The 26,148-nt window shown below is 43.2% G+C and overlaps 1 protein-coding gene and 1 pseudogene across 1 annotated transcript; both read left to right on the forward strand.

Moving 5' to 3' along the window:
• Positions 1 to 254: 254 nt before the first annotated feature.
• On the forward strand, positions 255 to 1,312 carry LOC136454002 (cytosolic sulfotransferase 5-like). The gene has a single exon (XM_066454551.1). The coding sequence runs from the start codon at positions 255 to 257 to the stop codon at positions 1,287 to 1,289; it is 1,035 nt and encodes a 344-aa protein (XP_066310648.1). The 3' UTR covers positions 1,290 to 1,312.
• Positions 1,313 to 4,644: 3,332 nt separating this feature from the next.
• Positions 4,645 to 6,871, forward strand: LOC136455558 (cytosolic sulfotransferase 12-like; annotated as a pseudogene).
• The last annotated feature ends 19,277 nt before the right edge of the window (positions 6,872 to 26,148 follow it).

Below are 26,148 nucleotides of genomic sequence, written 5' to 3' on the forward strand. Positions count from 1 at the left end.
ACACCCACGTAGAAACCGGCCTATGCCGTCTTTAGCTGTTGGCAACCGGTGAATAGCCCTAAATCAATCTGGCCTGGTTTCCCCTAGACTTTGCAAATTTGGCCCAGTTTTGATGCTTTCAAGTTATATTTCATTTCCCGGTCTAAGTTTTGACATCCCTTCAATTTTGAGGTACATCTACATGCAGGCCACAACAAGAAAATTGGACACATGCTGCAAGTGACGTTTCGTGAGATCCATCGGTAGCACGCACGATGGCTTCCAGGCAGCCAGAGGATGATGCACAAGAAGGCCCGGCACCGGTGACGACGCCTCACGCCGACGCAGTCAAGATCATCCCTTCGCCGCCCCTCGAGACCAGGTGGCCACCGTTCGCGCTCCGCCGGTACGCCGGCGGCTTCTGGTTGCCGGAGGTCACAGTGAAGGAGGGCTTGCCAGCCGTCCATTCCTGCTTCGTGCCAAGGCCCTCCAACGTGATCCTCGCAAGCTTCCCCAAGTCCGGCACCACCTGGCTCAAGGCGCTCGCCTTCGCGACGCTTAAGCGGTCCACGCACCCGCCGTCCGACGGCAACCACCCGCTGCGCCATCGCAGCCCCCACGAGTGCGTTCGGTTCCTCGGGATCGAACTCAACGACAAGAACAAGGACGAGTTCGAGGCGCTCCCGTCCCCGCGCGTGCTGGCCACGCACCTCCCCTACTCCCTGCTGCCTGGCAGCATCACCGGGGACGGGGAGCGCTCGGGGTGCCGGATCATGTACGTCTGCCGGGAACCCAAGGACGCGCTGGTCTCCTACTGGCTGTTCACTAGGAAGGCGGCGCTGGCGAGGGGAGTTAACGTCCGGTCGTTCACCATCCAGGAGGCGTTGGAGCTGTTCTGCGATGGCCGCTGTCCGGGCGGCCCGCAGTGGCAGCACGTCCTCCAGTACTGGGAAGAGAGCGTGAGAAGGCCTGACAAGGCGCTGTTCCTTAGGTACGAGGAGATGTTGCTTGAGCCTGAGATGCATGTGAGGAAGCTAGCGAAGTTCATGGGTTGTGAATTTTCCGGCGTGGAGGAGGAGGGCGAGGTGGTGAGCGCCATCGTGGAGCTGTGTAGCCTGGGCAAGCTGAGGGACATGGAGGTAAACAGAAATGGAAGCACTAGGTTGGGGACCAAGAACGAAAGCTTCTTCAGGAAGGGAGTTGCTGGGGACTGGAGCAATCACATGACACCAGAGATGGCGCAGAGGCTGGACAAGGTCGTTGAGGATGCATTGCAAGGGACTGGATTCGCCTTCTCGAGCACAACGTGAACCACACTCTTGGCGCATACACAACATTGGTTGCAAACTGCATAATCTCAAGATCAACTAGTAGTTTTATCAGTATTGCTGGTTGTAGAAATATACTCTGCTCCTCAGTGATAGAGGGAAAATGTGGACTTCATCAATAGTCATACCGGAAATTAATTCATGTACAACTCATTTGTAATTGTAACATCTTGACAATCGAGAGTATAGATGCATACTATATGAGTACTAGTGGGTGATTACTAGTTAAACAGCAAGAATAACATCGGATGGACAAACTGAGAGAGGGAGGGAGGTAGTAGAAGTAGCTGACCATCGGTGGGCTTAGAGGAGGAGCTGTCCATGGTGACAGTGGAAGACGAGTGGCGGTGAAGAGGTCGCAGTGCAGAGCGGTGGCGTCCTGGCGGCGACGAGGGCGGTGGACTTCCCGTCGCTATTAGCGCTGCCCTCTCGATCGGACTAGGGTTAAGATATAGGTGAGGAGTTGGCGGCTACGGTGAACCTCATGTCATGAGCCCGACCCTCACCTTCATTTTATAACGCTGCAAACGGAGGCCCACCATAGGTTGGTTCGTGCGCCCCCATCAGGGCACGAGATGAGGGCCTAGCCCTGGCCGACACATGTACCATGTAATAAAAAAAAAGTACGCGTTACTATGTAAATAGTGTACCATAAAGTCACGTGTCATCAGATTTTATACTTATCTTCTTTTCAACCTGCGAGGAAAAAAAACGCCTACCGATTTCCTGTGCTTATGGGCTGATTCAGGCATTCATTGACTCATTGTCGAGCTGGGTGGGGCTACTTAAGGTCCTCTTTTCTCGCTTCTCATGCAAAGTTGTACGGTGCCGTGACCATTTCGCTCAAATGCTGCACTGCAGAGTCTTTGTTCGGTCTCTCCATATTTCTTCAGAAGACTCTCTCTGACCTCTCTCAAGTCTCAACTGTTGTTGGAGTTCGATACACCTTACCTTCTCAAACTATAAAACTGGATATTTTGACGCCTTCACTATTAAAACCGGTTGTTTTTCCTTTTTTTTAATGGTTTTTAAGGCGGTTTAACCTGACGTAGTGTCACATCAATCACAAGGGAGATAAACTGGACCTTGTTAATAGTTTAGGATAGTCAAATAGAGTTCACCAAAAAAAGGTTACAAAAAATAATAATTAAAAATCTTCCTAAATATTTTTTAAAAATATATGGAACTTAAAACCTCAAAATCTAGTTTAATATTAGAAAATCCATAGGAAATTTATTTTAGCTTAGAAAAATATGAAACGAGTTTCAGTTTTCTTCTAAAATCATGATAAAATATTATAGCACATAGATTAAAATTGTTTGGGTCTTATGTGGTCTTGTTTGTTTGGGTCTAACCTATGCACATCAACTACATGATTTTTTTTTTAAAAAAATCTGAAAGTCCATCATATTTTTCTGAGCTAAAACAAAATTTGTATAAATCCCTAAGATTAAACCAGATTTTGGAACTTATTTCTATAACTTTTTTTTATAAAAGTCTTTGATCCTGAACTATCAATATAGTTCCCTCATAGTTGATGTGGCATCACATAGGGCATCTGATGCATGTTAGACTAAACTGTCCTAAAACTATTTTTTAAAGAAAAAAATCTGTTTCAATAGTTAAATCGGACTATTGCAATACGGTAGTGCTCTGTCCAGGCCGTCCGTCCGTCCGGGCGGCCTCATTGGTGGGGTCACGATGCCCATGAGGCTCTCTTACCCGCTCTCCTTTAGGCATCACAATTTCTTTTAAAAAAATCATCGCAGTGCCGCAACTGCTCCGTGGCCGCGCTCTGCTGCACCTCCCACTTGTCCTCCTCTCCGCCGCTGTGCCCGGCCACATCCGGTGCTGCTCCGCGCTCTGCATCGCGCGCGATGCCCCCATCCACTTCGCCTGTCGCAGAAGGAGAGACAGAGGAGGCCTGCGCCCCCATCCTGCGCGCCCGTCGGCAGGAAGGGGAGGCCTTCACGCTACGCCTGGGGTGTACGCCGGACCATTGCTCTCGACGTCCACCGGACACGAGCTTGCTGGCTACCGGTGTTTCCCACCAGGTAGGCTGTGTCCACCGACGTCATTGTGTTTAAGTGTTTCGGGCGTTTCAGACTTATGTTTCAAGTATTTTATTTGAATGTTGCCAGTAGATCTTGGATGTTACATATGTTGAAAACTTATGTTTTAAGTATTTCAGGTGTTTTAGACGTATGTTTCAAGTGTTTCATCTGGATGTTGCATATGTTACTATGGCTCTATACGCATGTTTCAAGCGGATGTTTCAAGTGTTTCACATGTTTCAGACTCATGTTGTAAGTGTTTCTTCTGGATGTTGCAAAAGTAGACCTCGATGTTGCATGTGTTGCTATGACTATGCACGCATGTTTCAAGCGTATGTTTCAAGTATTTCATCTGTTTAAGACGTATGTTGCAAGGTTTTATCTGGATGTTTTTAAAATAGATCTAGAAAGAGCACATGTTTCATCCGTCACAACCCGTCCTGCTGCTGCTGGGGGCGCCATCGTGGGTCACCGTGCGGGTGCCTAAGTCTAGCAGACGCTTCTGCGGCACGCATCCGTAAGTGGGGCATGTGACTGGGACCCATGTGGGGCCTGGAGATGGGCGCGGGGCACGAGATGGGCTGCTGGAGCACGTGATGGGCGTGGGTGCGGCATGCGGACGTGGGAGCACTGATGCTAGATGGGATACGGACTCGGGCCGTAAGATGCGGTGTGGGATATCGCGCGAGAGCTGCCTTCGGAAGCGCCGTCTGCTGGAACGTCCGAGCATTAGTCCGCAATAGTTAAGGGTTTAGGAGGCCTTTTTTCCTTTCCTTTCTTCGACAAACCGTAGCCAAGACGAAAAGATGGACCCAGTGGTCTGGCCCGGCCACACCATGTGACGGGTGGGAGAACTAGAGCTGAGCTGTGGCCTGTAGGTGTGGGGTACACACAACGGATGCCATCTAGCCGACGGCGATATGCGTCCGGCGACATTCACCAGATCCATGGTCGTACCTGCCCCTGGCTTCTCCTCTCCCACGTCGACCGCGAGGATGACTCCACGCCCGCGGACGCCTTCTTCTCTATCAACAACTCTAGGAGCTGCTGCATCTGGGGAGGGAAACGCCGAACATGGACAGTTTGTCGGGCACCAACACGGTCTGCCGCAATGTCGCCGGCATCGTCTTTCCTGGTGCGCAAAATCCCTCTCCCGTTCCTGTCAATCTCTCCCCTCTCCCACTGCTCCGCATATTGGAGACTCTATCTGTGCGGATTGAAGGGTAGTAGATTCTGAAAACTATCGCTGCTACTTGGGGTTGGGGACACCTGATGTTATAAGTATGAGGCATGAACATGAACCTTCTGGCAACGATTGGTCCAGCCTACTTCTCGTAGTCACAGTTAGTTCATAGCTAGGCTTCATGTGGGACTTGCTAGTGGCTAGTGTATATTTCCTGCATATGAATTAGATAGCTTTGGATTTGTTAATGTCCACATTTTATGTTTTCTCTCTCTTTGAAAAACTTCAAAGGTAGATTGTTGACAAAGATGGATCAATGTATCACTTATTCACACTCTTTTAGAAAGGAGCTAAGTATGCATCTCAAGTGAACTTTGCTACCGGGGTGAAAACAGTGTATACATTGACCAAAATAAAATTGTATGGAGTCTGCCAAATGTACGGACTAGTAGTGAAATAAGTAAATAGTCACAACTATAGGGTACTGCTGATCTGTTTCAGTTGAGATGTTGAGTAGAAGGTACATATAACAATAGAAGGTTTCAAGTATGGGAAAAGTATAGAATCAAATTAAGCAGTGGCAAAGGAACAAACATACAAGTTACTGGTCGCACGGGTTATCATGAATTAGAGTCTAAGTCAGTGAATAGAATAGCAGGCATAGTACAGTATCTCATTAGCTGTTTAACTATTTGCAAGCAAGAATTGTACTAGTCCCTATATTCTGTTTCAGGTGGAAAGCTGCCTACGAAGAGCCAATTCACTTTATTCTGTTCTTCATTTGACGTTGAGTCACGACAATTAGAAGTTTTTTGCCGAATGGCCAGGTGCTCTGCCGCTTCATTAACTAGATAGCTAAAGCAATATTTACAGGAGGTTAACAATTAGGATTTTGGTTGTGCCCACTGCCAAGTAACAAAAATTACTGTCGAGCTATATACATCTTACTTGAAATAGGTTTAGATTGGTAGCTCGCGTGAATGATATTTGTGCCTTATGACAAACTGCTCGGATAGGTTAAGAAATCTAGCTCAGAATAACCTAATGCTTGACCTTGGCTTGAGTCGGCTTGCCTTAACTTGGAGCAATAATCCAATCTTGAGCAAAACTATTGTGCACAACTTCTGAACACCTTTAAAGCCTGAGCACTTTGTAGTTATCCTTTTTCCCGGGTTCCTCTTAATGTGACTTGGAGATGTAGTATTACTCCACTGTTTTGCAATGCAATCAATTTCTTTGGTGATGTTCATTGAGTGATTCCTAATCAGATGATAACTTGTGTACCATCATCTTTTAGTGTAACTTGGTTTCTCTGTTACCTAAAATTGAGATAAGGTTTTCCTCATGCAATCCTTGTTGGGCACCCTTGTCCACATGCAGGCTACAGCAAACAACTGGACTGGACATACAGCACCAGTGACCTCGCTTTTGCGATTCACCAATAGGATGATAGCCTCTAGGCACTCAGAGAACAATGCATAAGAAGGAGCAGCGCTGTTGACGACTCCTCACTAACATAGCCAGGATCATCCATTCATTTCCCCTCGAGACCAGGTGGCCAACGCTCTCAGTTCGCCAGTATGCTAGCTTTTGGCTGGTCGAGGTAACATTAAAGACAGGCTTTCCACTCGTCCATTCGTGCTTCGAGCCAAGGCCCACTAACGTATTCCTTGCAAGCTTCCCTAAGCCTGGCACCACTTGGCTCAAGGACCTCGTCTTTGCAACGCTCAAGTGGTCGACACATGTGCCATTTGATGGTGACCATCCACTGCGCCATTGCAGCCCCCATGACATCGTCAGGTTCCTCGAAATTGAATTCAACACAAGGGATGAGTTTGAAGCGCTCCCTTCCCCCCATGTGCTAGCCACACACCTTCCCTACTCCTTGCTGCCTAACTACATCACAGGGGAGCACTCAGGGTGCCGGATCGTGTACATCTACCGGGAACCCAAGGATGCTCTAGTCTTCTACTGGTTGTTCACGAGGAAGTTGGCGCCTGGAGTTGACTTCACGATCCAGGAGGCTTTGGAGTTGTTCTGTGAAAGGCCGTTGTCCAGGTGACCCTCAGTGGAAGCATGTCGTCCAGTAATGGGAGGAGAGTGTGAGAAGGCCTGACATGGTAGTGTTCCTTAGATACGAGGAAATGCTACTTGAGCCAGAGAGTCACGTTAAGAAGCTATTAAAGTTCATGGGTTGTGAATTTTCTGAGAAAGAGGAGGGAGGGGTACTGAGTGCCATCATGGAGCTATGTAGCCTGGGCAAGTTGAAGGACATGGAGGTGAACAGAAATCAAAACTCTAAGTTGTCTAATTCACCCTCCTCTTAGGCGTCATGGTCCCCTTCAAAAATTACGCACACCAACGTCATAGTCAGATGCTTGTTGAGCTAACATGTTGGCTTTATGATTTTCATGCCTCGGAATATGCCAAATTTGGAATTCAGCAAAATAGTCAATAATATCAAGGCAAGCATCAAGATAAGTTCTTAGTGATCCTTCTAAACAGTGAAATTCACCAGCAACTTGCTGCACCACAAGCAAAGAATCACCATAGGTTTTGACATGTTTTACCTCCATGGAACGCAATATAATCAACCCGAATCGGAGAGCTTCATATTCGGTTTGATTGTTGGTACAAAAGAAATCTAATCGTCTTGGCATCCCAATTTTAGCACCATTGGGAGAAACAATAACAATGCTAACACCTTGGCCATCTTTACAAACTGATCCATCAAAATAAAGTTTCCATGGAGGAAAAGTAAGGTAATTGATATCATCATCTAAATCAATACCATGCTCAACAATAAAATCAGCAACGACTTGACCTTTCAATATTTTCAATGGTTGAAATGTCAAGTCATATTCAATTAGTGCATATGCCCATTTTCCTATCCTCCCACTAAGGATCAGCCGATATAACATGTGCTTTATCACATCGGCCTGGCAAGCAACAACACATGTACTAGACAAAAGATAATGCCTCATCTTAGCACAAGCATAGTACAGTGATAAGCACAATTTTTCAATATGGGCATACCTTGTCTCGGGACCAAGAAGACGACGACCAAGATAAGCAATCACGTACTCTTTACCTTCGTCTTCTTGAGTCAAAACAGCCCTAATTACTTTCTCTTTGGCAGCATTGTATAATTTGAAAGGAACTCCCCTTCTAGGTGCACGAAGAACTGGCGGTGTTGATAGATATTCCTTTATCTTCTGAAAGGCTTCTTGCTGCTTTGCCCCCCAAGTAAATTCAGATTCATCCTTCAACTTTAATATGGGGGTAAAAGAAATAATCTTCTCGGATAAGTGAAAGTGCATCTAGCCCTTTAGTGGGTTTTGGATGATTGAATGACAACGTGATTAAAGAACTAACCCGTTTGCTAAGTGTGGACAGGTAATAGGTTATCTCACAGGTACTTAATGAAAGCCAAAATGATGTGTTGTTGTATAAACAATCTAGTTCAAGCACAAGACAACAATGCAAATGGAATTCATGCAAATGCTTGTTTATTGTGGGATTTCCATGTACTATGTGAAAGCAAGCTCGTGAGTATTAGTTAATGAGACATGAGGGATTGCATATGGAATGGTCTCATATTTGAAGCTTGCTAAATTAAAATGAAAAAGATAACAATACATATGAATGGATGATTCAACACAAGATGTGACTTAATAGCTTGAGATGGTGAAGATAGCAAGGAAAGGCTTCGAGGTACTAAGCAAGGGTGAAGGGCAAGCGATGGCTTGGCGGCCGAAGAACCTAGCTAGGGTGAAGAAGAAAGTACTTGCATTTAGTTGAGGTACTAATCAAGCTAAGATGGTCATGTTGATGTGAAGGATCAAATCTATATTGGACAAGTTGATTTAAGTGACTTGAAGCATTCGGAGTTATTCATATTTGATGAATGGAATCAAGTCACGTGCTCAAGATGGCTATGCTCAAGTGACAAAATCAATATTGACATGTTGGCACCCTCACTTGATGAAGATTGAAAGACACGGCATCAATTTAAAGAAGATCAACTCAAAAGGTTTAATTTTGTTTTTCTTTTGATCTTGAGTTAATAGGTATGATGTACTATTAAGAGGGATGCAAGTTTCAGTGGTCTGAGGAAGATAGAGTGCTCAAGCATTTAAATAAAATCAAAAGAGAGACACTCTAGCACTTCACGAGCACATAGAATAATTTTCTGTGACTATCGGTGTCGGAAGTCCCGACGTAAGCCAGAACTCCCGATAGTCGGAAGTCATGACTCTTGCCGGAAGTGCTGACTCCCAGTCACAGCCTGCGCGGGGATTGTGGACGTCGGAAGTCCCGACATGAGTTGGAACTCCCGACAGTCGGAAGTCCCAACGTGAGCCAGGAGTCCCGGCATCGATGGTTCTACTGACCTGCTGACTGTGCACGTCGGAAGTCCCGACGTTCATCGGAAGTTCTGACCATCGAAAGTCCCGACGTTCGTCGAAAGTTCCGACGTTGGCTGTCTCGGGTGGACTTTGACCTCGCATGAACAGTGTTTTCTTCATACGTCGGAAGTCCCGAGATCTGCGTTGGAACTCCCGACGTAGATCTGAACGGTTAGATTTTGCCTTGGAGTATATATACCCCTCTCCTCCTTTCTAATCGTTGCCCACTCACTTCATTGCAACGAACACTCAGCCAAAACAGCCCCCAAGCATTCTAGGCTCCCCTCTCTTCACTCCTTTGCTTCCAACTTTGATTCCAAAGGGTTTGAGTGATTGGAGAGTGGATTGAGTGAGAAAAACACTTTGAGCAAGCTTGAGCACTTGATTTCTTCGTCAAGCCGGTTTGATTTGCATTTGTTACTCTTGGGGATTTTCCCCTAGCCGGCTAGACGTCGCCCAAGAGCTTCCATCTTGTGGAAGAGCCTTGGGAAGTTTGTATTACCTTTGTTTTCTAGTGAAGAAACTCAAGTGACCTTTGTGGTATCCTTGAGTGAGGCAAGGAGGTGGAAGAGACTCCGACCAAAGTGGTCACCTCAACAATGAGGATGTAGGAGCTCCTTTGTGGGGCTGCCGAACCTCGGGATAAATTCTTGTCTCCCGCGTGCTTGTTGTTGTTGTGATTTGCTCGAATTTACATGTATTTGGTTATCTTCCTCTCTCTAGCTATTTCTTAGGGTTTGGGCCTCGATCTACGGAGTGGTGGCTTATCAACGTCAAGAGAGTGACCCAACACCTTACCTTACCACTAGGAAGTGGGTTTGTAAGTTATCGGCATCACAAAGTTCATTTTAGCACTTGTAGTTCATTTCCCGTAGGGGTCGGAGTGCTGACAGTTTGTGTTGGAAGTTCTGACCCAAACTGTCAGGACTTCTGACACGTCGGAAGTTCTGACCCAAACGTCGGGACTTTTGACACGTTGGAAGTTCTGACCCAAACTGTCGGGACTTCCGATACTAACTGACTAGTGTATTTTGATTCAACTCTTTGGTTGCCGTTGTTTGGCTCCCTAGGTTTATCTAGTATCTTTTATATACTTTGTGGCTAACTTGTGAGGGGTTGTATTACTTTGATTTGGAGTTTCTATTTTGGAAACTCCTATTACTAATCGTTTCCGCTCTTAAAGGTGTTGATTTTTCAGAAACGCCTATTCACCCCCCTCTAGGCGACATCCTAGATCCTTTCAATTGGTATCAAAGCGAGGTTCTCACCTAAAGCTTCACCGCCGTGAGAAAAGGATGTCGACGCCTATCGAGTTGGAGCCGATGCTTCTCCAAAATGATGGTTCAAACTTTCTATCTTGGTCAATTCATGTACTCAATGCTTTTAGAGATATTAGTCCTCTTGTTGAGCATATTGTGTTTGCAAGCATACCTCTTCCTATAGTTGATTGGAGCAACTATAAGAATTTATCAAAAGAGGAAGAAATATGCGTGCAACTCAATGCTCAAGCTATTAATATCATTTTGAGTACATTGAGTGTAGAGGTTCAAGATGAGGCAATATTCAATGGACAACCACCTCCTGAGAGTGCTCATCTCATTTGGACCAAACTCGTTGAGGTATATGGAAAATCCAAATGCGATGATGCACTTGAGGTCGAGTCAATGGAAAATATGTCCATTATGTCTTCATGCGGCGAAGAAGCCTCACAAGACCTCAAGAGCGTCGAGCCGGAGCAAGAGGTGCAAGCCAAGGCGACTGCGCTGTCTGCAAGCACATACCGGACGTGTTCGGTATCCCTGCCAAACATGTTCGGTATGGATGAGGCAGCCGGACAGTAGGCAGTCTGTGATGATGAGGCTCAAGCTCGGTGGCGGCCAAGTGATGAGTCAACCTCAGTATCTCATGATACTCATCACTTGTGTCTCATGGCCAAGAAAAGCAAGAAGAAGGCTAGCAAGAAAGATCAAGCCAAGGAGATAGCACGAGTAGATGATCAAGAAGAGAGTGATATTGAAATTGAAGATAGCTACACTCTTGATCATCTAAGCAACACAGACAAGCTCATTCTCATGAAGCTAGTTGAGAAGAATGATGAGCTAGAGGAAGAGAATGAGAAACAAGAGCAATCACTTCAAAATCAAGAAAAGTTTCTCATCTCCAAATTGCAAGAGCTAAAGGCCATAAATGAGAGGTATGAAAAATTATCAATTGAGCATGCTTTAGTTACTAACTCCTCTTCTAGTGTTTCACAACTAGAGAAGGAAAACTTTGAGCTCAAGGCAAAATTAGATGAACTCTCAAGCAAATATAATGTGCTACAAGCAAACTATGTTCATCTCAAATGCTCTCAGGAAGAATTAGTAGAATCAAGCATCATGCTTGAGGTGGCTCATGAGGTTGTGATTACAACGGTAAAATCATCTCAACCTCCTACTCACACACTCACTTGTACACAATCTCAATTGAATATTTCTTGTGCTAATGAGTGTGCTTCTCAAGCAAGCCAATCTTCGATTGAGCAAAAATTTATAGACAATGTAGAGCTTAAGGAAGAAGTGGAAAGGCTAAGAAATGATGTGATTCGATTGAAGGGTAAGGAGAGAGCACAACCTTCGCAAGATAACCATGTTAACATGGTGAAGAAGCTTGAGAAGGGTTCAAACCTTGCTTCCTCCAAATCCCAATAAAAGAATCACATTTCAAGCAAGGCCAACACAACCAAGAGCAAGAAACATGGAAAAAGACTATGCTATGGTTGTGGAGTGAATGGACATGAGATTACCATGTGTCCACACAAGAGTTGGGTCGACAAGTGTGAAGTGGCCAATCAAACGACCTCAAACAAGTTGGCCAACCAAAGGAAAAGTGATGGACAAAGCACTTATCTCATGTGCAAGAAGTTGGGGCATCCAACCAAGAAATGCCCAATGTACAAGGAGGCAAGAAAGGAAGCCCAAGTTGCAACAAGAAGATGCTATGGATGCAATAAGATGGGCCACAAGGTTGATGGATGTCCATACAAGCAAAACAAGCATAGAGCAAACAAAGGTCGCATATGCTATGCTTGTGGAAGAAAGGGGCATCTAAGCTATGATTGCCCAAATGGTAACATCCCTAAGCCGAACATATTTGTTTATGATAATATGCTTAGGAAGACCACAAATGGAATTAGCACTAGCAAGGTGATGTGTTCACCACAAACTAGTACTAAGGCCATTTGGGTGCCTAAGCACTTGTTGACTAACCCAAAAGGACCCAACAAGAGTTGGGTACCAAAATATGCTTAGGTTGATAATGTAGGTACTTGGTGGTGAGATGAAAGCTTCGGGGTGGTTGAGCAAGCAAATTGAAAATATTCACTCAATCTATCAATCAATTCTTATCATAATCTCATATATGGTTGACCCAAAGATAAATCAATGACCATATCGTTTACTTCATCTCTACCATTGGTAACAAGTACCTAAAGACCTTATAGGATAGCCACTTTGTGTTTAGTGCTCAATGGCTCACAAATAAGCATATTTGTGAAATAATTAGAAGTGACTAATTAGTTTTATTTAATCATTATCATATTTGCCATATGATGCTTTTAATGGCTCTCTAGTAGAGCAATGCATTTGTTCAGATGCAAGCATACAAGAAGTACTAGAGCTAAAATGAAGAATCACAAGCAGCGCTTCAATTGTTTCTGTCCTGCGCCTACCAGACATGTCTGGTATGGCCAGGGCAAAAAGGAAAAATGTTTATGTTCTTCACATGCCGAACGTGTCCGGTATGTCTACCGGACGTGTCTAGTATGGCAGGAACTAGAGCACTAATTGGGATGCAATTGAGGTTTGATCCATATGATTTCATATATCCTTAATTTGCTCAGAAGCTTGTGATCTATCAAACCTAAGTGGGTTGTGAGTATGTCTCAACAAAATTTAAATATGGCAAATTACTTTGTGTTGGTCAAAATAGAAAATTGACTCCCAAATTCTTAAAAGAATAAAGTGCTTGTTGAAAGTCATTCAAATTACTTGTGGTACTTATTTAGGGGGAGCTCAGTTTCTATTTTGCACCATTGTGGACTAACAAATTTATCTAGCATTATTTATAGTCCTTTAGATGAAAATTGATTTTATATATGGTATGATTATTTGACAAGTGAGGTCAACATGATGTTGTAATGCCATGTATTATCTCAGTGGTGATATTGTGGACTAACAAATTTATCTAGTATTATTTGTAGTCCTTTGGATGAAAATTGATTTCATATATGGTATGATTATTTGACAAGTGAGGTCAACATGATGTTGTCATGCCATGTATTATCTCAGTAGTGATATTGTGGGCTCAAGGCAAAGGTATGTATTTACATACATGCATTGTAAGTGCATCTAAGGCCCTTTATATGCTAGTGTGTGCATTTGTGTGATATAGGATAGATGTTTTGGGGTCTCTGTGACCTAGTCTTGTCATATTGTGATTATTGCTACCCTTGGTTGATTATTTGCCTAATCACATGTGACATGGTTCTCTCAAGTCCATAAAAATCCCTATATCCATCTAAAATCTCTCTCAAGTTTTTGAAAATCATAAATTTGCCAAATATTCGAAAAAGAGAATCAATTCTTGGCTAATTCATGTCCCCTAAGTGAGAATCCTAAGCCTATTTCAATTGATGCAAATATTATGCCTAGGAAGGTTTGTTATGGTACCTTATTGGTTAGTATTGCAAAAAAAATGCTATTCATACTAAGACTATGCCTAAGTATGTTGCGTCTAACATGAGAGGACCCAAACTAGTTTGGGTACCATCGAAAAGTGGATGATCATTTGTAGGTACCATGGCATTGGAGACTTGATTCAATGGAATTATTATTGTTCATCTTATGTTGAGTTAAGTATTGAAACCTAGTGCAATTCTATCCCAATGCCAAGTCAAAATTGAGTGAAGTCCATATGCTATCAACATACAAGTGTCATATTCAAGTTGTGGAAATTTATTTATATATTTGAAGGCCTGTAAATAAGTGGAGTTGAAGCTTGCAAAGATGATCATAAGCTATCAAGGCATATCTCTTGTTGATCAAAGTTTATTTGGGTACATATGAGTTAATTGAATTGGATATATATGCATATGTTGCTTGCTATGAGATGTTTGAATGGATTAAATGCTTAAGTAATCAAGTTTGAAGTTGGTTTGATTGGATATATTCATAAGATTTCTTCTAGTAAGTGGTTTGAATGGACATATGTCTTATGAGAGTATTCAAACAAGTTGATTTCAAGTTTGGTTCAATTTGAAGAAAATAGCTCAATTATTGAAATCTGTCCAATATTGAAAATCTGAGGTAGCAGTGATCATAGACATGTTTGAGTAACCAAATCTATTTGTATTGGCTTGAAATTTGGTCTGCATGCTCTACACTTATGGTATTAGTTGCCGTGCAAATTTCATGAGATTTGGATAAGTGATACTTCGGATTTGGAGTAGATCTTGTCAGCTATAGTGCAGCAGTTTTCAGCATGTAGCAGTGTGGAAAGATATGAAATCTGGTAGCAATAAAGAAGTGAAAAGAAGCTAAAATTTTTACAGCTACTAGAAGACTTAGTGTGTCACATCTTCACCAAATTTCGTGGTTTTTAGATATGTACTTTGGGAGATATGATTTATTCTTTGAAGAGTACAGAATCTGCCAAGAAAGTGACAATTATTGAATTGATCAAAAGTCACTTAGATGCAAAGGTCCCCAAATTAGAATCATATCTATAAGTGATTGAGGTACCTATGTTTTGGTTTTGGTTTGAGATAGAAGCATGACAAATGATGAGTATAAGACAATTTATTTAAAGAGTGTATCTGGTACGCATTTGGTACTCAAGCTAGAGATGAAGACCAAGATCAAGATGAAGATGAAGTTTAAGTTCTAATAATAATTGGAGATCTTTTGATAGAAACAAAAAGACTTAAACAAGTAGAAAGAAAATGACTTAAAGAATGATTCAAAGTTATTCATCAAATTAAGTCCAACAATATGGATCAATTAAACAAAATCTTTCAAGTGGATTAAGTGGTTTTCTTTTAAGTTATTTCAAGTGAGTATCAAGGATGGTTCTTTGGAGAGAGGTCACTTCGCCCTAGGCTTGGATGGCTAAAATTGAAGTGGTAATCTAAAGGGACATTTGAGGTACTTGGTTGAAGAAAATCAAGAGATTGGTCTAGAAAGCAAGCAATACCCAAAAGAGAACAAGTCATGAAATTTCAAGTGGTATCATGAAATTTCAAGTGGTGCATCTTTTAGTTCTCTCAAGCAAGCAATGATCAAAGAAGAAGCAAGCCAACCACAACAAGAAGAGTGCACTTGATCATTAGTGATTCTCAATTCATATGGGTGAAGAATGGGAATTCAAAGAATTGGTATCTATTGGTCTTCACCAAGCTTATAATTGGACTTCATAGTGCTATTGGAGAAATGAATTGAAATCTATATGACTATCTTCCTCTCCAATATAGCAAAGGTATCATTGTATTGTGCATGATCATTTTTCATCCCTTACTAATATGCGGTTAGTGCATATAGTACATGCTTATAGGATCATGCATTACAAATGAAAATTTTTAGATTCATAGACTACCACTATTGCTTGAATGATTATATGATCTAGTGGTTAGTGTATGAGTTTGTTCATGAGCTAGTAAACCCATGTACTTGATCTATTTTGAATTGCAAACAAGTGACAAGTACAACCTCTTTAAGATGACAAAGGGGGAGAGTTTAATACAAAGGGAGAGATTAGTACAATGTTTGAACCTTAAACACCCTTTGTGCTTTGTGTGACAGCTTGTAGCCCCTTTGTCCTTAGTATGTCGTTGTTGGACCTTTATGGTGATAGATGACAAAGGGGGAGAGAGAGACTGATTAAAGCTTCAGGATAGTTTCATTTGCTTATCTTTGTACCTGAAGATATATACTGCAGGCTGTCGTTTCTTGTTTTTGAGCTTCATTGATGTATCTTGGATTTGAGATAGATTGTATCATGTGAGAGATGAGACTTACTTATGCTTTATCTATGTATCTCTTGAGACATGATCTTTATTTATATTTTAGTGGATTGAGGACTTGAGAAAATGTGTAATGAGTGCTATGTGTGAATTACATGTGTTATATTTATTTTCATAAGGACTATGCATGCTAGAATGAAAATATTTGATGTAATGCCTTTATATTTATTCTTGTGTGATATATCTTGTCATATGCATCATGGTTTCACTTTGTCACACACACATGCCCCCCACGGATGCAATGATTTAGGAGGAGTCTCCTATATGTTTTAGTATGTGCAATTGATATTTGAGGTCATTTTGTGAATTCTAATCATAAGCACATATTAACGGGGAGCCTCTCATAAATCATTGAACCCAAAAGTTTAAATGTTATATCATTTTGTAAGCTTTAATCAAGTTGTCATCAATCACCAAAAAGGGGGAGATTGAAAGTGCATCTAGCCCTTTAGTGGGTTTTGGATGATTGAATGACAACGTGATTAAAGAACTAACCCATTTGCTAAGTGTGGACAGGTAATAGGTTATCTCACAGGCACTTAATGAAAGCCAAAATGATGTGTTGTTGTATAAACAATCTAGTTCAAGCACAAGACAACAATGCAAATAGAATTCATGCAAATGCTTGTTTATTGTGGGATTTTCATGTACTATGTGAAAGCAAGCTCGTGAGTATTAGTTAATGAGACATGAGGGATTGCATATGGAATGGTCTCATATTTGAAGCTTGCTAAATTGAAATGAAAAAGATAACAATACATATGAATGGATGATTCAACACAAGATGTGACTTAATAGCTTGAGATGGTGAAGATAGCAAGGAAAGGCTTCGAGGTACTAAGCAAGGGTGAAGGGCAAGCGACGGCTTGGCGGCCGAAGAACCTAGCTAGGGTGAAGAAGAAAGTACTTGCATTTAGTTGAGGTACTAATCAAGCTAAGATGGTCATGTTGATGTGAAGGATCAAATCTATATTGGACAAGTTGATTTAAGTGACTTGAAGCATTCGGAGTTATTCATATTTGATGAATGGAATCAAGTCACGTGCTCAAGATGGCTATGCTCAAGTGACAAAATCAATATTGACATGTTGGCACCCTCACTTGATGAAGATTGAAAGACACGGCATCAATTTAAAGAAGATCAACTCAAAAGGTTTAATTTTGTTTTTCTTTTGATCTTGAGTTAATAGGTATGCCGTACTATTAAGAGGGATGCAAGTTTCGATGGTCTGAGGAAGATAGAGTGCTCAAGCATTTAAATAAAATCAAAAGAGAGACACTCTAGCACTTCACGAGCACATAGAATAATTTTCTGTGACTGTCAGTGTTGGAAGTCCCGACGTAAGCCGGAACTCCCGACAGTCGGAAGTCATGACTCTTGCCGGAAGTGCTGACTCCCAGTCACAGCCTGCGCGGGGATTGTGGATGTCGGAAGTCCCGACGTGAGTCGGAACTCCCAACAGTCGGAAGTCTCGACGTGAGCCAGGAGTCCCGGCATCGATGGTTCTACTGACCTGCTGACTGTGCACGTCAGAAGTCCCGACGTTCGTCGGAAGTTCCGATCGTCGGAAGTCCCGACGTTCGTCGAAAGTTCCGACATTGGCTATCTCGGGTGGACTTTGACCTCGCATGAACAGTGTTTTCTTCATACGTCGGAAGTCCCGAGATCTGCGTCGGAACTCCCGACGTAGATCTGAACGGTTAGATTTTGCCTTGGAGTATATATACCCCTCTCCTCCTTTCTAACCATTGCCCACTCACTTCATTGCAACGAACACTCAGCCAAAACAGCCCCCAAGCATTCTAGGCTCCCCTCTCTTCACTCCTTTGCTTCCAACTTTGATTCCCAAAGGGTTTGAGTGATTGGAGAGTGGATTGAGTGAGAAAAACACTTTGAGCAAGCTTGAGCACTTGATTTCTTCGTCAAGCCGGTTTGATTTGCATTTGTTACTCTTGGGGATTTTCCCCTAGTCGGCTAGACGTCACCCAAGAGCTTCCATCTTGTGGAAGAGCCTTGGGAAGTTTGTATTACCTTTGTTTTCTAGTGAAGAAACTCAAGTGACCTTTGTGGTATCCTTGAGTGAGGCAAGGAGGTGGAAGAGACTCCGACCAAAGTGGTCACCTCAACAACGAGGACGTAGGAGCTCCTTTGTGGGGCTGCCGAACCTCGAGATAAATTCTTGTCTCCCGCGTGCTTGTTGTTGTTGTGATTTGCTCGAATTTACATGTATTTGGTTATCTTCCTCTCTCTAGCTATTTCTTAGGGTTTGGGCCTCGATCTATGGAGTGGTGGCTTATCAACGTCAAGAGAGTGACCCAACACCTTACCTTACCACTAGGAAGTGGGTTTGTAAGTTATCGGCATCACAAAGTTCATTTTAGCACTTGTAGTTCATTTCCCGTAGGGGTCGGAAGTGCTGACAGTTTGTGTTGGAAGTTCTGACCCAAACTGTCAGGACTTCTGACACGTCGGAAGTTCTGACCCAAACGTCGGGACTTCTGACACATTGGAAGTTCTGACCCAAACTGTCGGGACTTCTGATATTAACTGACTAGTGCATTTTGATTCAACTCTTTGGTTGCCGTTGTTTGGCTCCCTAGGTTTATCTAGTATCTTTTATATACTTTGTGGCTAACTTGTGAGGGGTTGTATTACTTTGATTTGGAGTTTCCATTTTGGAAACTCCTATTACTAATCGTTTCCACTCTTAAAGGTGTTGATTTTTCAGAAACGCCTATTCACCCCCCTCTAGGCGACATCCTAGATCCTTTCAATAAGTTAGCAATAAATCTCCTCAAGTAGTTCACTTTTCCCAAGAACTTTTGCAAGTCCTTCTTGCATGTAGGCGCCTGAACTCCCTTGATCTTCTCTATCCTCTTGGGGTCAATCTCTATGCCTTTATCATGAATAATGAAGCCCAAGAACTTCCTAGCCGATATTCCAAAAGCACACTTGAGTGGGTTCATCTTCAAACTATAGCGGCGCATCCTCTCAAAAGCAAGATGTAAATTGGCCAAGTGAGATGCATGGGCGGCTGATTTAATCACAATATCATCAATATATACCTCCATGATTACTCCAATTAGATCATGGAAAATCAAATTCATAGCTCTTTGATAAGTATCACCTGCATTCTTTAGCCCAAATGTCATCATAACCCACTCAAAGAGACCAACAAACCCAGGACATATGAAAGCCTTCTTAGACATATCTTCTTTGGCCATGAAAATCTAATTATAACTGGCATTACCATCAATAAAGCTAATAACCTGGTGTCCTTAAGCATCATTGATAAGCATATCGGCTATAGGCATAGGATATTCATCTTTTGGAGTAGCTCTATTCATATCTCTAAAATCAATACAGACTCTGATCTTTGTAGAATCTTTCTTCTCAATAGGCACAATATTAGAGACCCACATCACATACCTGCATGGTTGAATAAACCCCGCTTGCAACAACTGATTAATCTCCTCTTTAATCCGGTCGTAGATTGCAGAATTAAAGTAGCGGGGGTGTTGCTTGAAAGGCCTGAATCCATTCTTAATGGGGAGCCAATGCTCAACAAGCTCTCTGCTCAATCTAGGCATCTCTGTATACTCCCATGCAAAACAATCAACATATTCCTTGAGAAGCACGATTAACTAAGCTTTGTAATCGGCTTTCAAGTTTTGGTTCATGAACCTTGGCCTAGGCACAGAGCCATCCCCAATATCAACTTGTTCTAAAAGGGTCAGCTGATGTAAAACCTTGGCCCAACTTATCAAGCTCATCAAAATCATCAATAGCTTCACAAACATCTTTCTTAGAAGCCTGATACTGTTCAACATGATGTTTTAACCATTCAATGTTGGCATCCATTATAATAAATGATTACATGATGATATTGAGCCGATTATCAATCGACTTTAGAGATATAGGTACAAAGCCTTGCTTACTAACACTAATAAATTCAAAATTAGAAAGATCTCTACCAGACAAGCAGGCAATAGCATCGTGCCCCCCGAGTGAAGGAGCATCGGCCGTAGCAACATCGGCCGATGAATCTGAATGCACAACCTCAACAATGTCTCCCACCCATTGGATGAGAAACTAGTGCAAGCTAGATGGTACACAACGATTGGCATGGATCCAATCATGCCCAAGTATCAAATTGTAGCTACCTTGCATGTCGGCGATGAAGAACGATGTGGCCAAAGTCTTGCTTCCAATGGTGAGCTCCATGTTAGCAACTCCTCTAGCCAGGATGGGAGCACATCCTCCAACACCGTTGATTGTCATGTTGGTCTTGATCAACTCCTCATTAGTGCCACCGAGCTTCTTGTAAAGCCAATATGGCATCAAGTTCATAATTGCTCCACTATCCACCAACATGTTGTGGATCGGCGTGCCATTGACATGGCTCTTCACATGTAGAGGCTTGAGATGGTTGACAGAGTCATCTGGTTTCTAAAATATAGCACTCTCCGTAGCAAAATTAAACTCTACGGCCGTTGAATCATCTCCCACAACATAGTAATCGGCGGACAAATAGACCACATTGACCTTTGCCATCTCTGGGGTAGCCTCATAGTCCACCATCTCTTCTTCTAGAACCTCATAGACATCTGCAACTTCAATACCAACCATAGCAGTAAGGGTGGGAGCAAAATCACTAGGAAGCACGTCGGAGGCACCCAAGACAGCGAGAGTCGGCTCAGCCGATTCTAGGTGTTCCAGTGCGGCAAGGGCAATAGCAGTCGGCCTAGCTGACTTTAGGATCTCTAGAGCAGCAGGAGCAGGGGTAGTTGAGTCAGCCAACATAGCAATAGCTAGAGTTGGCTGGGAACCTACAGGAGCACCGTATTGACTTACTTGGGGGAGAATTGGATGTGTGGAGCCAAGGATCTCATTCTCTATCTTCCCAAGCTTCTCCTTCTTTTGTTGTCTATGTCGAGCACGCTGCAACTTGCGCCATTGAGTTTTATTCAACCCACGAGGACACCACTTGGGTTGCATGTACTTGGAATTCTTCTTAGAGTTCTTCTCTTTCTCAACTCCAGCAACATCTTTAGGAGCTTCATTTTGCTTAGGTGCTAGAGAATCTTCAATCACAATTGGCCCAACATGATTAGAAAGTCTTGCTTCCAATGGTGAGCTCCATGTTAGCAACTCCTCTGGCCAGGATGGGAGCACCTCCTCCAACACCGTTGATCATCACGTTGGTCTTGATCAACTCCTCATTAGTGCCACCGAGCTTCTTGTAAAGCAAATATGGCATCAAGTTCACAATTGCTCCACTATCCACCGACATGCCATTGACATGGCCCTTCACATGTAGAGGCTTGAGATGGTTGATAGAGTCATCTGGTTTATGAAATATAGCACTCTCCATAGCAAAATTAAACTCTATAGTCGTTGAATCATCTCCCACAACATAGTAATCGGTGGACAAATAGACCACATTGACCTCTGCCCTCTCTGGGGTAGCCTCATAGTCCACCATTCTTCTTCTAGAACCTTAGAGACATCCACAACCTTGATACCAACCATAGTAGTAAGGGTGGAAGCAAAATCACCAGGAGACACGTCGAAGGCACCCAAGACAACGAGAGTCGGCTCAACCAACTCTAGGTGTTCCAGGGTGGCAAGGGCAATAGCAGTCGGCCTAGTCGACTCTAGGATCTCTAGAGCAGCAGGAGCAGGGGCAGTTGAGTCAGCAGACATAGCAGTGCTAGAGTTGACTGGGAACCTACAGGAGCACCATCTTGACTTACTTGGTGGAGAATTGGATGTGTGGAGCCAAGGATCTCATTCTCTATCTTCTCAAGCTTCTCCTTCTTTTGTTGTCTATGTTGAGCAAGCTGCAACTTGCGCCGTTGAGTTTTATTCAACCCATGAGGACACTACTTGGGTGGCAACTACTTGGAATTCTTCTTAGAGTTCTCTTTCTCAACTCCAGCAACATCTTTAGGAGCTTCATTTTGCTTAGGTGCTAGAGAATCTTCAATCACAATTGGCCCAACATGATTAGTGATGGGTGCTTCCATAGAGCTGATTATGATAGTTGGAAGAGGATTAGCTTTTGGTGCAGGAGCGATGGGAACCTCGACTTTCCTTGGCACATAAGCTTGTTGCGCTATCGCCTTTCCTGATTCTTGTGGAGTCAAAGTCCTAAAAGTAGTCACACGGCCTTGACTTGCACTGTTGGAGCTCGATTGACCATTGTTCAATTGGCTAAACACAGAAGGTCTTGGGACATGACCAACAGGCTCTCCCCACCTTTGTTGATAATACATGGGCACCGATAGAGGATACGACACCCAAACCCCATGGGGACCCCATTGTGGAGGAGGTGAAACTGGAGGGCCCTAGTGAGACAAACGAGGAGCAACTCTCTGAGGTGGAGCTGTTGGTTGCATCATTGCAAATTTCTTGGACTTATCATCTTCTCGCTTGGGAGGAGTGGACTCTCTTTTTTTAATGGCCGATTCTTAGAATCGGCCTTTTGTTGCTTATACTTAGCCATGAGCCTATCAGAAATGCATTGTTTCTTCACAATCTCTCCCTAGTATTTCTTCTCATTAGTCTTCCAAATGCTTATCTCCGGCCTCTGTAGAACAAATGTGCGCAAAACATGAACACCGGAGGCACCGGGGCTATTGGAACCAGGGGAGTCGACCAAGCTGACTGGGATAGTTGGCTCAGCTGACTGGGATAGTTGGCTTAGCCGACTTGGCTACTGATGGGCTGGAGTTGGCTTGGCCGAGTGGAGGAGTTGGCCTGGCCGGCCTCTGCTGTGCCGCCACCATTTCATGCCATCTTTGCCTCCTCAAGTATTGTGCTGAACCAGCAGTGATCTTGAGCTTGTTCTTACCATCATCATCCTTCTCAAGCACCACTCTACACCCCGAATTCTTTTCAACCTTGGGTGCTACTCGTGGTTCGTCGATAATAACATTCTTGCCTTCAGCTTTATCGGCTTGCTCTAGACGAATCAAAACAGTGGGTGCCCTAGCTTCCACCATATGCATTAGAAAAAGGGACTTATCAACTTGCATTTCAGTAAGACAAAATCATCCCTTATTGAGAGCCGATTGGACCTATCGACGAAAAACATTGCAATCATTAGTGGTATGAGAAAAATAGTTATGAAATTTGCAATAAGCCCTTCTCTTTAACCCATCAGCTGATGGCAATGTATAATTAATTCTAATATAACCGAATTTAAGTAATTCATCAAAAATTCGGTCACATTTAGAGAAATCAAAAGTAAACTTCACTTCTTCATTATGTTTCTTATGAATCGGCTTGAGAGGACATGTAACTAATTTATTCTCTGCTGGCCATCTAATTTCAGCAGCTAAGCATTCTTTATTTTAATCGTCTAAGCTGTCGGAACAACCATCTATAATATGCACATTCTAAATGTGTGACTTGTAAGCATCACGAGACTCTTTGAGGCGTGATTCAGCTGAAACGGCCTTTTGCAACAATTGATTAACATTAATAAATTCATAATGCTCAAGTCTCTCTCTAATGTTAGGACACAGACCAGCAAAACATAAATCTATTAAGTCTCTTTCTGAAATCATTAAATGAAAGCATCGGTTCTTGATTTCTCTGAATCGTTTAACAAAATCTAGGACAAACTCATCACGCCTTTGATGAACCGATGTAAGATGAGAAAATCTAGTTTCATGGACACCATTATAAAAGTGATTATGAAATTTCTCTTCTAATTCAACCCATGAACCAATAGAACAGGATGGTAATGAAGCAAACCATGCAAAAGTTGTGCCAGTAAATGACAAAGAAAAATTGTGAACTTTCATAAAATCATAAGCACTAGCTTCACCTAATTATGCAAGAAACATGTTGATATGCTCCATAGTTGATTTGCTATCATCACCACTAAATTTATAAAAATCTGGTACCCTCCACCCATCGGGTGCTTTCATAAAATCAAAATGCGAAGGGTACGGATTCCGGTACGTAGTTCTAGTGGGCTTGATTTGCACACCTAAACTCTCCTCAATAGATTTAGACAATTCTTCTTTAAACTGATTCAAAGTGTCACTAAAATCAGTAATGGGAGCTGTAGGAGCATTATCAAGCACTAGAATTTGACTTGTTGACTTCGGTGGGTTAGGAAGAACCGTGTTTTGCCCTACCAAAGCTCGGTTTGCTGCTGATCTTTGATCGGTTCATGTGTTTTGAGCCAAATTTTGACCATAGATGACCATTTGTGAAGATGGAGCAACACCAACTAAACCGGTCCTATCGGTTTCAGGTGCCGAAGGGGCTGATTTGCCTTTGTTTGTTGCTACATATAAGCTTTGATTCTCATAAAAATTGAAAGGCATGCAAATTCGGGTTGTTTAGAAGTAGAAGCAACACCCGGTTGATCACAATCGGTTGTTTTCCCTTCTAACTTATCAAAACGAGCCATGATCATATTTACCGCAGCTAAAAGATTATTATCAATGACTTTCTTATGATCATCCATCATAGTAACGTAATTGGCATGTGTAGGATAAGAATCATCATATGAATCATCATCATATTTGGGTTTATCGGTGGTCCTTACCTCAGTTTCTGTAGATGTAGTAGCGGTAGCATCACCGTAGGCGGGATCACGAAATTGAGTGACCTTGTCATGCCGATTCTAGGTGCAACTTTTTAAGAAAGCCCGAACATCGGCATCGAGCTTGGCTTGCAGCTTCTAGGGCAACTCATCGGGAAGCTCATCAACGGACTGAGGAAAGACCATATTAACATTGTGAGGGACGCTGGTCTTGTTGCCCTTCTCACCCGTGGCTTCGCCCTTGCTTCCTATTTCGCTGGTAGATTGAATCATGGATCACTTCACCTTCCCCAGTGGAGTCACCAAAAAGTGTGTTGACACCGAGATGTATCCCAGAACACACACCCACAAAGGCTAGTATGGTTGCAAGCAACCGGTGTTAGTAACAAAAGGGCTAGTACGCCCGTGGTTGCAAGCAACCAGTGGTAGTAACAAAAGGGCTAGTATGCCCATGGTTGCAAGCAATAGGTGGTAGTAACAAAAAGAGCTAGTACGCCTGTGGTTGTAAGCAACCGGTGTTAGTAACCAAAACTATAGCAAATCGATGAGACCAATCGAGGGATCGGTTAGGCCGATGTTGAGCCCGTTCTTCACCTGGTAGACTCCCGAACTTCTCCCGAGAAGAACCATCGAGGAGGAGCACGTGGAGGATGTCCTAGGACTAGCAAGACCACCTAGGATGCCGACAAATCTCGTCAGGAGATGCATTGAGCAGCAGGAGAGGTGGGAAGAAAGAGTAAAGAGGCAATAGAGAGGTAGTTGTTGTATTTTTGTTCGATTGGATAGATGGAAACTCAATCGGCCATATACCCTTTATTTTATAAGGGGTATGTGTCGACAAAAGATACTCGACAGTCCACCAAGGGATATCCCACAATGGTAGATTTATCGTAGAGGTGAGCGAGATTAGGAGCGAGATGGTAATACAAGCACCAAGACACAAGATTTAGATAGGTTCAGGTGTTAGTATGACGTAATACCTACATCCTGTGTTCTGATGTATTGCATTGAGATGTATGAATCGTGTCCACTAGAGGACCCCTGCCTCTCCTTATATACTCTAGAGGGGCAGAGTTACAAGGAAAGTAGCCTATTTGGTACTATACAATAGCTTGTGGTGCACACCGAGCAGCGCGCACGCCTTGATCTTATGGGCTGGGCCACCTCTGATGGTGTGGCCCATGTCTTGTCTTATGGATATCGGTGGCCATACCCCTATAGCTAGTCCTTGAGCCTGACAATAGGTGACGTAGTCACGTGGTGCCAGGGTCAGAAAGTAGAAGACCAGCCGAGCGGGCAGCCAGTCCCCGGGCGTAGCCTCAAGATGAGAACAAGCACATTCACCGTAAGGTGAAGTATGCCCACTTAGTCCCCGAGCCTGCTGGAAGATGAAGAATGAATCTTGTAGCGGGGTCAAAAAAAGAAGTCTAAAAGCTTTGCCGACATCTTTTGACATGCACGCATCAAGACACCAGACATGCTGCCCAAGATTAGTACCCTAATCCAAACAACATGGAGCAGCTTGATAGCACACCGATGAGACGTAGCAAGATCCGACCACCAAGGGAGCA

This window comes from Miscanthus floridulus, chromosome 5 (genome assembly GCF_019320115.1).
Source record: "Miscanthus floridulus cultivar M001 chromosome 5, ASM1932011v1, whole genome shotgun sequence".
Classification (NCBI taxonomy): Eukaryota; Viridiplantae; Streptophyta; class Magnoliopsida; order Poales; family Poaceae; genus Miscanthus; species Miscanthus floridulus.

Coding starts and splice junctions, on each gene's coding strand:
- LOC136454002 (XM_066454551.1), top strand. CDS start 255: ATGGCTTCCAGGCAGCCAGAGGATGATGCACAAGAAGGCCCGGCACCG.